At 37.2% G+C, this 13,866-nt stretch overlaps 1 protein-coding gene across 4 annotated transcripts in view; it reads left to right on the forward strand.

Annotated features, from left to right (window-relative positions):
• LPIN1 (lipin 1) overlaps positions 1 to 13,548 on the forward strand; it is a 54,582-nt gene extending 41,034 nt beyond the window's left edge. For all 4 annotated transcript variants that reach the window (XM_021391293.1, XM_021391296.1, XM_021391294.1 and 1 more), the window contains 6 exons: positions 406 to 554; positions 1,795 to 1,881; positions 4,180 to 4,332; positions 6,055 to 6,169; positions 9,091 to 9,194; positions 10,010 to 13,548. In XM_021391293.1, the coding sequence (XP_021246968.1) occupies positions 406 to 554; positions 1,795 to 1,881; positions 4,180 to 4,332; positions 6,055 to 6,169; positions 9,091 to 9,194; positions 10,010 to 10,169 (768 nt within the window). In that variant the 3' untranslated portion in view covers positions 10,170 to 13,548. The remainder of the gene's footprint in view (positions 1 to 405; positions 555 to 1,794; positions 1,882 to 4,179; positions 4,333 to 6,054; positions 6,170 to 9,090; positions 9,195 to 10,009) is intronic.

A 13,866-nucleotide genomic window follows, 5' to 3' on the forward strand; every position in this document is an offset into this window, starting at 1 on the left:
ATAGATTAGAAATGTGGTAATGTGGATCTATAGAACATAAATCCCCATATAAGCACTCTGTCATTTTCACTGTTTGTGGCACTCCTTGTTACCCGTGCTTCTCTCCCTGTCTTTATCACAGTATGAAAAACCTTCGGTATTCATTACTGCACATGAACTTTTCAGGATGCTTTTTCATATCCCTTACTGTATACCAGAATTTTGTTTCGTCTCATTCTGTTTTGTAAATTGGTGCTTCATATGCGCCGTACATGACACATCTCTGCTAACATTACTTAGAAAATGGCTCTGCTGAAAATCATAAGGTTGTGTGACCAAAGCAGTGGCCATCAGTGGCTTTCTGTTCGCACAATGTCCATTTCACGTGCTCAAATTGTTGATAATTGTGCTGATAATGTCTTGCAGAAAAGCTTAAAGCTGAAGAATGGCCCCAATGATGTGACCTTTAGTGTTACGACACAATATCAAGGTACTTGCCGCTGTGAAGGCACCATTTACCTATGGAATTGGGATGATAAGGTTATTATTTCTGACATTGATGGAACAATCACACGGTGAGTTCATGAAAGGGGAAACTCTTTATTTGTCTCTGTCTGTTGGACTGAAACAAAAGCAGGGAATTTTGAGGAATCACTGTATTTTAGTATTTTGTGGAGTCTGTGTGTTTTTGTTTGTTTTAGTTGTGTTTGTTTTCAAACACTGGAAGACTCATTGGCTAGAATCATTATTGTGTAAAGAAACATGCCATAAACACTCACAATTTTTCACTTTTTGATGTTCCATGATAACATTTGCAGTAGTATTACAGGACACTCCACAAAATCATAGGCTTCTTGCTCTATCACACTTATGAGGTACAGTAGATGAGTTTAAAAAAAAAAAAAAAAAAACAAAACAAAACACAAAAGGATTTCCAAAACTAATCTGGGCTATTTGATTTGAACCAAAGCTTTTTTTTTCCCCTTACGATTAATCAGTTAAAGGGCAAACTGTTTTTTGGTTGCCAACACAAATTAGTTCCTCTGCCTTTTTTATTTTCTTAAGTTTCAGCAAACTGAATGAGACCTGCTCTTCTCTTTGCTGTTGAGCTGACTGGACAGTAATTGGATACCTTCACCTTACAATACTACTGAGAATCCTAAGCCACTGCCAAATCATGCAAGATACTTAGGGTTGGATTTCTTGCTATGTACTCTTATAATGATTAGTCTAGTGAGGTGCTCAGTTGTTTGAACTCTTAAATATTATATTGTAAATAATAATTTTCTTTTATGTAGAGTGGGAAATATGTTGAAACCAGTATAACTATGTGTACATGACCATCTGCCAGCTTGGTTATTTGAAGAAGTTAAAGATAGAATGTTATCATATGCTTGCAAGTTTACAGTCATACCTACCTTATAGTTAGATTTGGTTTACTTAGAAAATATTTAATGTAAACCTCAGAAAGTATGCTTAGTACTGACTGGTGTACTCCGTAGGTCTAATTGATGGTCTGTATGCTGTGACTTCCATCTTAACTTGCTGCTCACTAGCTTATCTGAGAAAACATGTCTTGGAGCACAAGACTGATTAAAACAGCATAGAGGTGTCAAGTCTGTCTTGAAAGAAAAGGAAATAATCTCATCCTCTTCTGATTACAATCAGTACCTTGCAGAAAACCTAATTTTCTTGTGCAGTTCGGTAATTTAATTAGGGGGACTTGTATTAGCCTAATCTGTTATTAGTTAAAAGCAATACATTTGTTTTTTTGTTTTTTCTTCATTTCAATTACTTTGTTCTTCTTTTATTCAGGTCAGATACTTTAGGTCATATCTTGCCTACTCTTGGCAAAGACTGGACTCACCAAGGGATTGCAAAGTTGTACCATAAAGTGAGCCAGTGAGTATTCAGTACATTTGTGTATATAACTGTGGCTTGTCTGTGTTTATTCATTTGCGCACAAAAGTTAAAATCTTTATAGACCATTACACTTACAGGTTAAGAGAAATCTCATCAATATCTCTTTGCTTACACAGTGTAACCATCTGCTGTATGATAGCCAGAGCAATACCTGCTTTGTGATACCAGGAGAAGAAGTCTCCCGTCAATTAATGAGAGCGATTATTCTCCTAATCATCCCAAACAGATACAGTTCAGTTTAGAAATATTGTGGCAATCTAAATGAGTTGTGTAGCTTCTGCAAGTGGAAGTTTTTGCAACCTGGGAGTTGCAACAGCATTAACTTATAAGACCTTCCCATCCCTCCTTGTTGAGGACATTGCAAAACATCGAAGGACTGTTTAGCTGAGGGTGGTCACTGTAGGTGGAGTTCTTGCCAAAGTTGACTTGCCTGGAAGTTAGGTGTCTAATCCAGGCTAATTGCGTAGTTGTTTTACTTTTGAAGTAGTGAGTAGAGAGACGTGGGTTTCTCTATCTCTTGTGCAAGCATGAAATCTAAAATACTTGGGATGAGTCAGCTTAGGGGAATTTCTACTGTTTCCAGCAAGCAGAAAGGGAGTTGAGAGAAAAAGTGTAGACTCAAGCTGTCCAAATATTAAATTTCTAGAGCACAATATCTTGTCCTGAGTAGGAGTGGACCATTTAAGGTTCTCATTGCTTTTATATACAGTGATGGTGGTCTTTGTTACTGATAGTTATAAGGTTTATTTCATTGTTTGCCTATATGCATATTTGCTGTTAATCCATTATTTAATTGCAAATTTAGAAGTGTTAAAATATTTTAAGGCGTTGAAAATTATTGAGATGCCTGTTGTAAAGGGCCTGGGGAACTAGAAAAACTTTGCATATTTCCTCTGGTGAATGTGAATAGGAGAACTGTTCTGAGAGGATAGTGAGCTTTGTCAATGGTAGTTGAGGGGGAAAAAGAGAAGCTAGGAGAAAGGTTAATTGGTATCTGAATGGGATCAGTTGAGGTGTCTGTTACATTCTGATGTTCATACATTCAGATTTTTAGCATCAACAACAAGTTTTAGTGATTGTTGTCTGTTCAAGTTGAACAGAATGGGGGGGGGGTGAAGAGTGTATGTTATTACATCACATTCAGCTGTTCTTATATATTGAGCTTACCACAACTGTTTGAAGAGTGTCTGGTACATATCACAGCTGTTCTTTTAGATAATCTAACTTGTTCTATGCTGTGGTTATGGTAAGACTTGTTTATTGCTTTTTATTTTACATAGATGATAAATTATAAACCATGGCTGGTGGAATCTAAATTATGCCAGAGACTCTGGTCCATTCTTTAATTCTGTATAGACATGCATGATAGGAGAAAAAACAGGGCAGCCTGTGAATTTGCATCCTGGAACACTATTTAGTTCCTATGTGTAACCTCTGCATTGACTTTGGAGAAAATGTTATTTTTTTTTAAATTGCAGTTGTTATTTCTATGCCTGTCAGTCTTGTCAACTGTTAGGGCTTTGCCGATCGAAAACATAAAAACAGGAAAATAGATTTGAGTCATGTTGTTTTTCAAATTACTGCGTTAATTATGTAGCAGCTAGACATTACAGATGAGCACTACAAAAATATTGAATAGTTATATTTAATGGCCGTGCATGCATTGAATACCTCTTTATTTATTTAACATTCCTTTGTAGGATTTGCAAAGGGCAATGCTATTAAGTTGAAATAATGCCTCTGGCCTCTTTTCCATCATGACAGAACCTTTAACTTCTGCTGAAACTTTTAGTTCCGTGTCAATACAAAGATTACTTCTCATACAATGTTTTGCAGTTCTGTTTTGCTCAGAGTTAAGAGGAGCATGTTGCTGCTGCACATAGACCAATTTTCCCCACCCAGAAGGCAGGACTGTGCAATTGTTAATACAGTGAAGGTTAATATGCCATTGTCTGTTTTATGCCAAGTGCTTCCTCTTAGCAGATGTTATTTTAGCTAATTCGAATGTCTGTGGTTTTAGTATACAAGGGTAAGTAGAAAATCATACGAAGCCATGTGAAGACGAGATAAATAATCCTCTTCTAGGTGTAAATCATTAACTGTAATGGAACCAGGCAGATTTTTGTTGTCCAACATTCTGACATATATTTAAAAGGAACAAAAACATTTAGCTGTTTAACCACCGTGATTGATTCATATAAAAATAAACTCAAAACATTATTTCAAAGTACCTACTTTATTTTTAACAGTATTATCTTCTTTTGTTTCTGTTTACAGAAATGGATATAAATTTTTGTATTGCTCAGCACGTGCTATCGGAATGGCAGGTATGACCAGAGGGTACTTGCACTGGGTCAATGAGCGAGGAACTGTGCTGCCACAGGGGCCAGTGTTGCTGAGTCCAAGCAGCTTATTCTCAGCTTTGCACAGGTACTCCAATATCACTTTCTTTCTACATGAAACTTGGAGGTTGGTGAAGGCTGAATTGTCAGCATTTTAATGGGATCTCTTGAAGTCATTCATAATGGTTTTACTTACGTTGTGGTGCAAAGTTTAATTGAAAAGAAATTATGTTGAAGACTGGAATCAAATAGATAAGCACGTTGCTTAGTTTCTCTCTTAAACACACCCCAACATATGTCTGTGATCATTGCTTAGGTAGAAGTATTGCCTGGTGTGTGTGTGTGTGATAATATTTATTTCTTGGTGGCTTTAGAAGAAGTTTGTGTGAAAATAAAATGAACTCTTTATAATCCTGAATGTATTGTGCTATTCTGCCTGGGCAGTGGTGTTCTTTCTAGGTGTTGATGTGTAATAAGTGAATCATAACAGCGCAGATATGAATATTGTACCTTCTTCCTAACTCAGCAAAGCATGTCAAGTGATTACTGAAAATATTTTAGGCTGTTAAACGCTGCTGTGACAAGATTTCATTAGAATCTTTAATGGAAGGTGTTCAGATGTTCTCCTGATTGAATGACATGCTACAGGCTGTCTTACTAGTCGTGTTCTAAATATAAGAGAGTGTGGAGGTACACAGTGTTCTTCTTAGACTGATTAAATAATAGTTGTGGTAAAAGGATAGCTGCTGTCATCGTATATTTCTAGATATGAAGAACATATTTGAAGTTATTCTCTTTTTGGTACCATCTTTAGACTGAAAAAATGCCCATCTATCTCTCAATTTCTGTGGTGTGTGGGCAAGAAATGACTTAATTGTTATCCATGCATTTATTCACTGTGGTTTTAAGGGCACTGACATCAGGGGACTGGGGAAAGATGGTTTTATTCCTCTTTTGCGCATGCTCAGACTTTAATTTATATGTGGAACTGCTCTTCCAAAGGGCTGTAATATTCCTATGAAGCTTCTGCGCTATTTGCATTTTCCTTGGCATATATGATGATACTAGGATGTGGGATTCTGAGCTTCTTCAGCACTTTTGTGTCATACTGGTGTCTTCCTCTACTGTGAGAACTCCAGACTTCACCACCTGTTCAGCATCCTTGCCAAGAGAAGCTGTGATGAAAGGGCTTTTACCCGGAGATGAGGCAGCTCCTCTGTTCATTAATGAATTCTGTATTCTGTAAGGAGCAACTGAAAAGAAATAGAAGATTTCTTTATTACTTAACTTCTGCTAGTTAGCTGTGATGGATGACCCTGACTGTAGAAGCATTTTAACAGACTAAGGTCCTTCTAGCACATATGTTAATTACAATCCTTTAATTAAAAAAAAAAAGTAATAAAAAGCCATACACAGTGGTGGCTAATATAATCTGTGTGAATCATACTGCAGTTCTCAGGAAGCAGTTTACTTCATTTATGTCTCATAAGTCTTTATTTAGCAACGACTCTCTGTAATCAACCATCTTTTCTCAGTAACCATCTTTATTACTTAAGCTTCAGTAGAAGTCCTCTTGTTCTGGAGGATTTATTTACTGCGGCCATTATGTAAGCTTAGGAATGCTTTTTTGTCTTCTTGGCCATTGTGACTTCCAAACAAAGATTTGTTGGAGAAAAGGCTTTGCAGGAGTTCTCAGTGAAGGGGGGGAAAGAAGACTGAATAAAGAAAGTAAACTGGTTTATGCTGTATGTCATATGTATTTGTTCAGGTGGTGCTTCCCTCACTTTTTTTTTCTTTTATATCATTTCAGGGAAGTGATAGAGAAAAAGCCAGAAAAATTCAAAGTTCAATGTTTGACAGACATAAAAAATTTGTTTTATCCCAACACAGAACCCTTTTATGCTGCTTTTGGAAACAGACCCGCTGTGAGTAATAGCTGAAATTATTTTATTGCAGAGAACAGAAATATTGCTGTTATTTCACAAATCTGTTGCATTAGAACTGAAAAGCTTTACATGGAACTATAGAATATTTTATTAGGCCTTGTTCAAAGGATAAAAAAAAAAGTTCTTCTAAGATATCACAATATAGGATGCAGAGGAGGAAGAGCAACAAACCAACTACGTTATATCTGCTTAACTTAGCATAATACTAGATACTGATTTAAACCCTAACTGTGTAATAAATAAATAAATCCTTAAGCATTTCTGAAAATACTGATACCATTTTACTGCAACTGACACAGTGCCAGTTAGTTACCCATGGACAAACACCAAATCCTTCTATATGAGCATCAGTGGGACTTTGATTTCAAACCATAACATTTAGAAGGATTTGGATGTCCCACTAAAATCAAGCATTCTACTTCGTGGAGAAACTCATGAGCTTCTTGATACAGAGAGGGGAAGTCAGGTCTTTCACCCATCTAAAGACTAAAATTGGGCTGTAGGCTTTTCTTACTCCTGTCTTGGCCTAAAGGACACTTAATGTATCCACAAAAGGCAACAGCCTTAGGGAGGATGCTGAGACTTCATATAAGCTAAGCAAGACTAGGGCAGAGGCACTGTGGCATGTGACCATCCTTTGGTTTATATTGATATTATGATCTGAAAAATGGTTTTGGCACAGGAAATAGCGATCTTTAAGTATTTACAGTGTTACTGGGCACCTAAGTTAAGCAAGTAGGACTGTTATTTGTGCCTGTGAGCCCCACAGAGCATTTGCTACTTCCTCCAGCAATCTATTGCTGAGTAGTACTTTCAGGAGAAACTGGTGTGTAGTATAGTGCAGCCTGTAACGTGGCCTTGGGAGAATGGTCCTTGACCTTTCCTGGTCCCTGGTATAACTAACCAGATGGTTCCTTCCTTCTTTAGTTGGTGGAGAGAAATGGGATGCTTCTTGAGGGTGATTCAGGTGCTCTCCACTGACTTTAGAAGTTAAACTAAGTTCTAGTTAAACTTGAGGAGCATGGAATGGATTCCAGTCTTAGCTGCTCAGCACTGCAAGACCTCAGATGCATCCACTAGCAAAAACATTGATAGCTTGGGGAAATTACCAGCATAAATATGGACAGCAGCCATTGTCAGTGTGAATGAGAACATTTAGAGACTGAGCATTTTAGATGCCTAAATGTTGGATGAAAGTGCCTGGCAAGATTTTTTGGCACTGAAACCATGCATGTTGTAGCTACATTTGAGAGAATTCAGCATGCCTTTCTGTTGGAATTCATTCCTACAGTTATCTCACATTTTTCTTAGGGTTGTTGGTATTTATGAGCAGTGACAATTTTTTTCCGCTTCATTTTTTAGCAAGTTACATAATTTAAAAGCATTGTCAGTGTGGACAGGATGAGGTCCTCACTGACTGACCAGCATTTTATCTGATTGTTATATCACAGCTCAGTTTCCACTGTCAAGGTAACTTTAGACATATGGTTTCAAAATTAATATTTAGCTACATTTGTGGTTTTTGTATTATAGATGAACCTCAGAGTAAAAACCATTATTTTCATGCATGCATCAATAAAAATTTCAAGTAAAGTAGTAAGTTAGAGTTTCTAAAGAAATTACTGGTATTTCCTTTGATTGCTGTTTCAGATGTGAAATACAGATATCCTAGTTGCTTTGAACATTAGGATCATAGCTTCCTCAATTTCCTGCACTGTTTTTTGTTTTTGTTCTTTTCCCCAAATAAACTCAGTGAAATTTCAGTACTTGCAAGCATTACAGGTGCCCATAGCATACTGTACAGTATAGGAATTAAAATCGTTTGCATATCTTCATTAAACTTCCAGTCTTTCACCACCTGAACTTTAAAACTATATCTGACGTATCTGACTATATCTGACTGACATGGAAGCCTGGCCTGATCTTTTTAATCTTATTTTTGTCAGTATTTTTTCTTCAGATCAGAACCTGTTCATGCTTGCCTAAATAATTTGAATTTCTTAGAAGGCATTTTTAATTCTTACTTCTAATTGCACTCCATAGCAAAGAATCATAGAATGGTTTGGGTTCCAATCCCTGCTAAAGGCGGGGACACCTCCCTCTAGAGCAGGTTGCTCACAGCCCCATCCAGCCTGGCCTTGAATGCTTTCCAGGGAGTGGGCATCCACAGCCTCGCTGGGCAACTTGTTCCAGTGTCTCACTACCCTCACAGTAAAGAATTTCTTCCTAATATCTAGTCTAAATCTACCCTCTTCCAGTTTGATTCCCGGAATTGTATCTGTGTTACCTCCTAGGGATCACAGCTGCAGTTACGGTGTTTATGCCTTGCTTTCCCGTTCTCCCTTTCTCTGATACGCAGTCACCGTATGGATATTGCACCAAACTTGAGAACTGGGAGATGTTTCCAGGGGTTTAAATATAAACATTTAGTTATAACTTCCTTTTGTGACCTTGTCCTTACAAACAAATCACTATTTTATGTCAGTTATGTTTTAGCATCTATACATTGTTGCAAGATACTCAGTACAACACACTTGGGGAATGAAATATTCTCTGAAAGAAAAATGAAAGTGCAAATATTTTTTACCTCCAAATAACATTAGGTTTTTATTGAATGTTATTTTTGTGTCAAGGGAATTAGCTGAGAAACAAAACAACATGATTTTGATCAATAGTTTAAATTAAAGTGCCAAACTCCATACTTAACTGCAAATTGTCTGTTTTGTGAGCCTTTTGTTACTGTTATAAGTTTGCAACCTTTTGGAGAGTTTCAGATTCACAGTAGGTAGATACGGTAACAATGCTATGCAGATATGTTCTATGTAATATATTTCAGAACAAACATTACTATACAGAGACAGAATCATAATCCTTTTTTTTTTTTTTGGCTTTCTATTTAGGATGTTTATTCATACAAACAAGTGGGTGTTTCTTTAAACAGAATATTTACAGTCAACCCCAAAGGAGAACTTATACAAGAACATGCAAAGACAAACATCTCATCGTAAGTAATCTTATCCCTAACACTTTATAGACTAAATTAATTTCCTTTTATAACCTATGACTCAAGTTGCCCAAAGATGGATTTAATTTTAGTAATGAAAAAGTCTTTAGAATGTGCCAAACTAAATATTAAGTAAAATAAAATAGACTTTCCACTCTTTTTCAGTTAAACTGATAAAGAAATTGTTTCATATTTAGTATATCATATTCCATCTACTTTAATCGTGAAAAGGAATAACAAGTGTACAATTTAATCTGCATAGAAAATACATTAACCAATTTTGTGAATCCATCTGCCTTTTTGCAACCTTGTCAAAATTTCCTTTTCCTGGAACTTCTACATAGAAGAGCCAGGAAAAAATGTGAAGGAAGGGCTGAGGGCTTCCATTAAGATGCTTAGGCATCTCAGTAAAAAGAAAAGGCCTTGTGTAAAGTTGAGACTACACTTAATGGAAGGGGAACCAAAGTGAGTATAGAAGAGTTGAATGATCAGTTGAGTAGGGAGCTGTTTGAGCCAAGCTGGACGGCAATGAAGAAACAAAATGTGGGGCTTGAATATTTTGGGAGGTGATCTGGGCTGAAAATGGCACCTATTTCTTTCTAGAGAAGTATTCATTCTAAGCAGAGATGGATTCTGTATCTGAACTGTGAATCCTGTTTGGAAGCTACACACAAAATTAAACTCAGTTTTATTCATTTAAGGAGGATAACATGCTCATATAAGTATAGCCATGTCTTGATGATGGGGGACTTAAATCAAACTAGTACGATCTGAAATGGTTTGGTATTGCATTTATTTATTTATTTGTTTTTCAGCTATGTCAGACTATGTGAAGTGGTAGACCATATTTTCCCTTTGCTGAAAAGAAGCCATTCTTCAGATTTCCCTTGTTCCGATACCTACAGTCAGTTTACCTACTGGAGAGAACCTCTGCCACCTTTTGAAACTCAGGGTGTACATCCAGACTCATCGTAGCTGCATCTCCAAACTGTCAGCCTCAGATCAAAGAAAGTGTTAGCTCACATTACAAGGATATCATTTGGCTTTTACTGTTGGCAGTTCAGCTGGAATCTGTGATGTTGTATGCATTTGCAATAAGCAAACTTAGAAACGCTTCTTCATACTTAGTCACATTTCCAGATGACAAGAGTGAGCAGTACTAGGAATGGGAGTTACACCCCTCACTCTTCACTCAGCAACTCAAATCATGCCATACAGTTTCATTACTTAAATAAAAGTGCAGTGATGATGGAGTTGCAGTTAGATCTGTCATAAGATCATTAAGTGGTTCTGTATCCTTTTTGTATCACTGAAGCTGTCCTTCATCTCATGAGACACCACTGTGAATTAGGGAGTTGAAGGTACTTGCCAGTCCTGACATCATTTTGTGATATGTGTTGCTGTCCATATGGCAAATTCCATCCTCTGAAAGAGCAAATGATGGAGCAGGGGGATTGGACCAGATGGCTTCCAGAGGAACCTGAAATAATTACTGAACTAGGTCCTCAACTGTTGTAAGCTGGTGTAGCCATCGATGCCAATAGAGCTGTGTTCATTTATCCCAGCCTATTGTTTTGACCTGATGACACTTTTCTGTGTGGAAATAAATGATGTGCAATATGAACGGGAAGTTAAATAATATGACCTGATCCTGCTAGTCTTCAAATTGAGAAGTACTGCACTTCAGGAAAAGCTATTTGGATTAAGATAAGTGTGGCGGTGTAAGATACAGGCTGCTGTGTGTAGTGCCCATCTTACTGAAGTCAGTGGTTTGACTCCAGCGATTATTATTTTTTTTCTTAGTAAGGACATCTTGATCAGCATACATGCTGAGTTTCAAGACATTGCTGAGCCAAGAGAACTGAGGGTTTTGTCAAAATGGAATAGTTTTATTTGAAACATTATTTTTGGTTAAAATGTGAACTTTGATGCTGGTGAGTGATGCTTCTCAGGTTTTTACTGTATGGATTTTTTTTTTTATCATAAATAATGGATGCTTTTAGTGCAATTTACTTTGCTCCAAGAAAATGAAATCCCTCGTCATCTTTTTATCCACTCATTTGTTCAGACCCAATCTGTATCTACTGTTTCTGCTACTTGCTCTTAACTGCCTTAAGATTTAACTGTGTGTGATGGAAGCAATACTGCAGATCAGTTGATAATGTTTTTCAAATGGTCTGCCCTTATACAATGTGGTACTTTACTTTAAAATGTACACATCAAATGACCATATGCCAAATACTTCTTAAATTGAGGTTGTAGCTAAGAAAGTGATGTTCTGTTTTTCCTCTTTTAAAATACATTTAAAAGACTAATTGTTCTCTAAAACACTAAAAAAATGACATCATGGGGTTCCGTGTACGTAGGATTTCAATAGGGCTAAAACAGTGATTCGTAAACTGTGGTCTCTGCTGGCTTGTGATCTGTGAAGCTGTGGTACATGTTTTGCAGCTGTTTTACAGTGTTTTCAATTAAGAGTTTAGGCAGAATGGTCCAGGAGAAATTTTAAGATGTGTTTGCGGTTGGTTAGCACCCAAAGGTTTGGGAACAGCTGTTCTGTATCACATTTGTTCTCTTTCAACAAATTCTGCTTTTGCATGTCAAAAGAGTGATAACAACATAGTTAGGATGGTAATTCTATAAATGGGGCTTTCTAACTTTTAGTGCTGCAGACTTTATCTGAGATGTCAGGGGGCCAATTAACGATTTTCCCGTGCCTTCAATAGTAATTACTAAGCGCAGCCCTTTGCACAGCTGCAGTGTGCACAGCTGCACTGTGTAGTAGTGAGCCTTCCGTCTTCCTTTTTACATGAACGTTGCTGGTTCGGTGCACATCCACTTTGGAGATACTGGAATTAGTAGACAAACGCAAAGAGGAAGAAATGTGTGCTCAATAACCCAGACTGATTACGCTCTCCTTGCAAATTTAATGAAAATGCAAATTGACTGTCAGAAAACTTGCATCACATTTCTCAAACCTTTAAGACAATCAGTGGGGATCTCAGGTTACCAAACTGAGATGACTACATCTCTAAATATAGCCACACTTTCTTTCAAGTATCTGTTTATACTTGTCACTGATGATTGAAATAATGGGTGAATACACTGATTCCTATTTAATTCAGTTTTGGTGAAGGTCTGTTTCAGTCTATTTATGATGCAAAATTAAACCAAACCAACCTTTCTCTCCAGTAAAAAGCTGTCATTTTTTTACCCTTTATTCACACAAAGTAGCTTACACCATAAGAAAAAGTCCCAGAGAGTTATCTGCAACTAAGGCCTGTGTGTTTCTATTTATGACTTAAACAATCTTGGATAACCTATTTTTTTTATTGCATTGGAGTGTATTTCAACCCCAGTGGTAGTGTGAACAAGTGGTCATTTTATAATTCGGTCACATTTTTAGGCATAGTGCCACACTGAAGCAGGTAGGCCCGAGATGCTGTGGAATCTCCACCTTGAGTTTTTCAGGACTTGTTTAAGAGAGCTGTGGCTGACTTGATCTCATATTGCCAAACATCTGCTGCAAGCATGAAATTGGACTAGATGACCTCCAGGGGTCCCTTCTGACCAACCTTTCTGTGATTCTGTGAAGTTAACGCCTTACGTATCACATACGGTATCCCCTTTTGGAACTGAAAGTTTAAATGTAGCTGGAGAGCAAAACAAATGTGTGTTTATACAACTTGTGTTTATCAAAATTGCTGACACAAAAGATAGTTAAGAAAATCCAAGCTTGGGCCTGTTAGAAACGTTGCCAAACGTTTGAAGAGAGAATAAGATATTTTGGTTTGGTAGCCGAGCAATTTTATGCATAATATTTAAACTGCTTTGTTAATTCATATAGAAGAAAAAAGAATGGTTTAACAAATTCCTACTCTTTCTGTGAAAGAAGAAAAATCAACTTTCAGTGTAATGCTGGTTTCTGTTACAGAAAGAATATCTGGCGAACGTAAATATGCAGACACATGAAATCACTGTATGTTCTATTTATACAATACACATAAACTAGAACATGCAGCAGTGAGGAGTGACTAATGTTTATTTTTCATGGAGCTGATGACCATACCGCTCCAGCTGTGTCATTTGAGGGACAGAATACCATGCTTGGTGCATTAGTTGTGTTAAAGATAAAATGTTACTGCTGTAATATAGGGAGAGAGGAAGAGGGTACTGGGTATTTTTATTTGTAGATATGGGTTATTATTTCACAGCCTATTTATATACAGTATTTACTCTGTATATGTATGTGCTACTGCAATGATGAAAATCGTTTTAACACCTCATTTTGATCTGCTGAATGCAACAATGATAGAACGATATATTGTAATAAAGGCAAATATAAAAATTCTGACTTATCTGTTTTTTTTTCTGTATGCTTTGATGTTTTCAGAGTGCTTTTGCAGAACTGCTGAAACTCTGTGAAGCATGGGGTTTGTGTATCTGCTCTTAGCTGCCTGTCTCGTGCTGGGGCTGCCCAGTGAAACTTCCAGCACTTATGATATTATTGCTGCTACAGAGTTTGATCCAGAGCATTTTTCAAGTGGAAAGAGTCTGAGAGAGACAAGGCCAAGTTCTGGGCTCTCACTGTTCTGGGGTCTGAGAGCAGCACCTGGGAGCCAAGAGGAAACCAGGCAGGAACTGGAGCGGACTGGACCAGTCAGGAGTCTTA

Source organism: Numida meleagris, chromosome 3 (assembly GCF_002078875.1).
Source record: "Numida meleagris isolate 19003 breed g44 Domestic line chromosome 3, NumMel1.0, whole genome shotgun sequence".
Taxonomy (NCBI): domain Eukaryota; kingdom Metazoa; phylum Chordata; class Aves; order Galliformes; family Numididae; genus Numida; species Numida meleagris.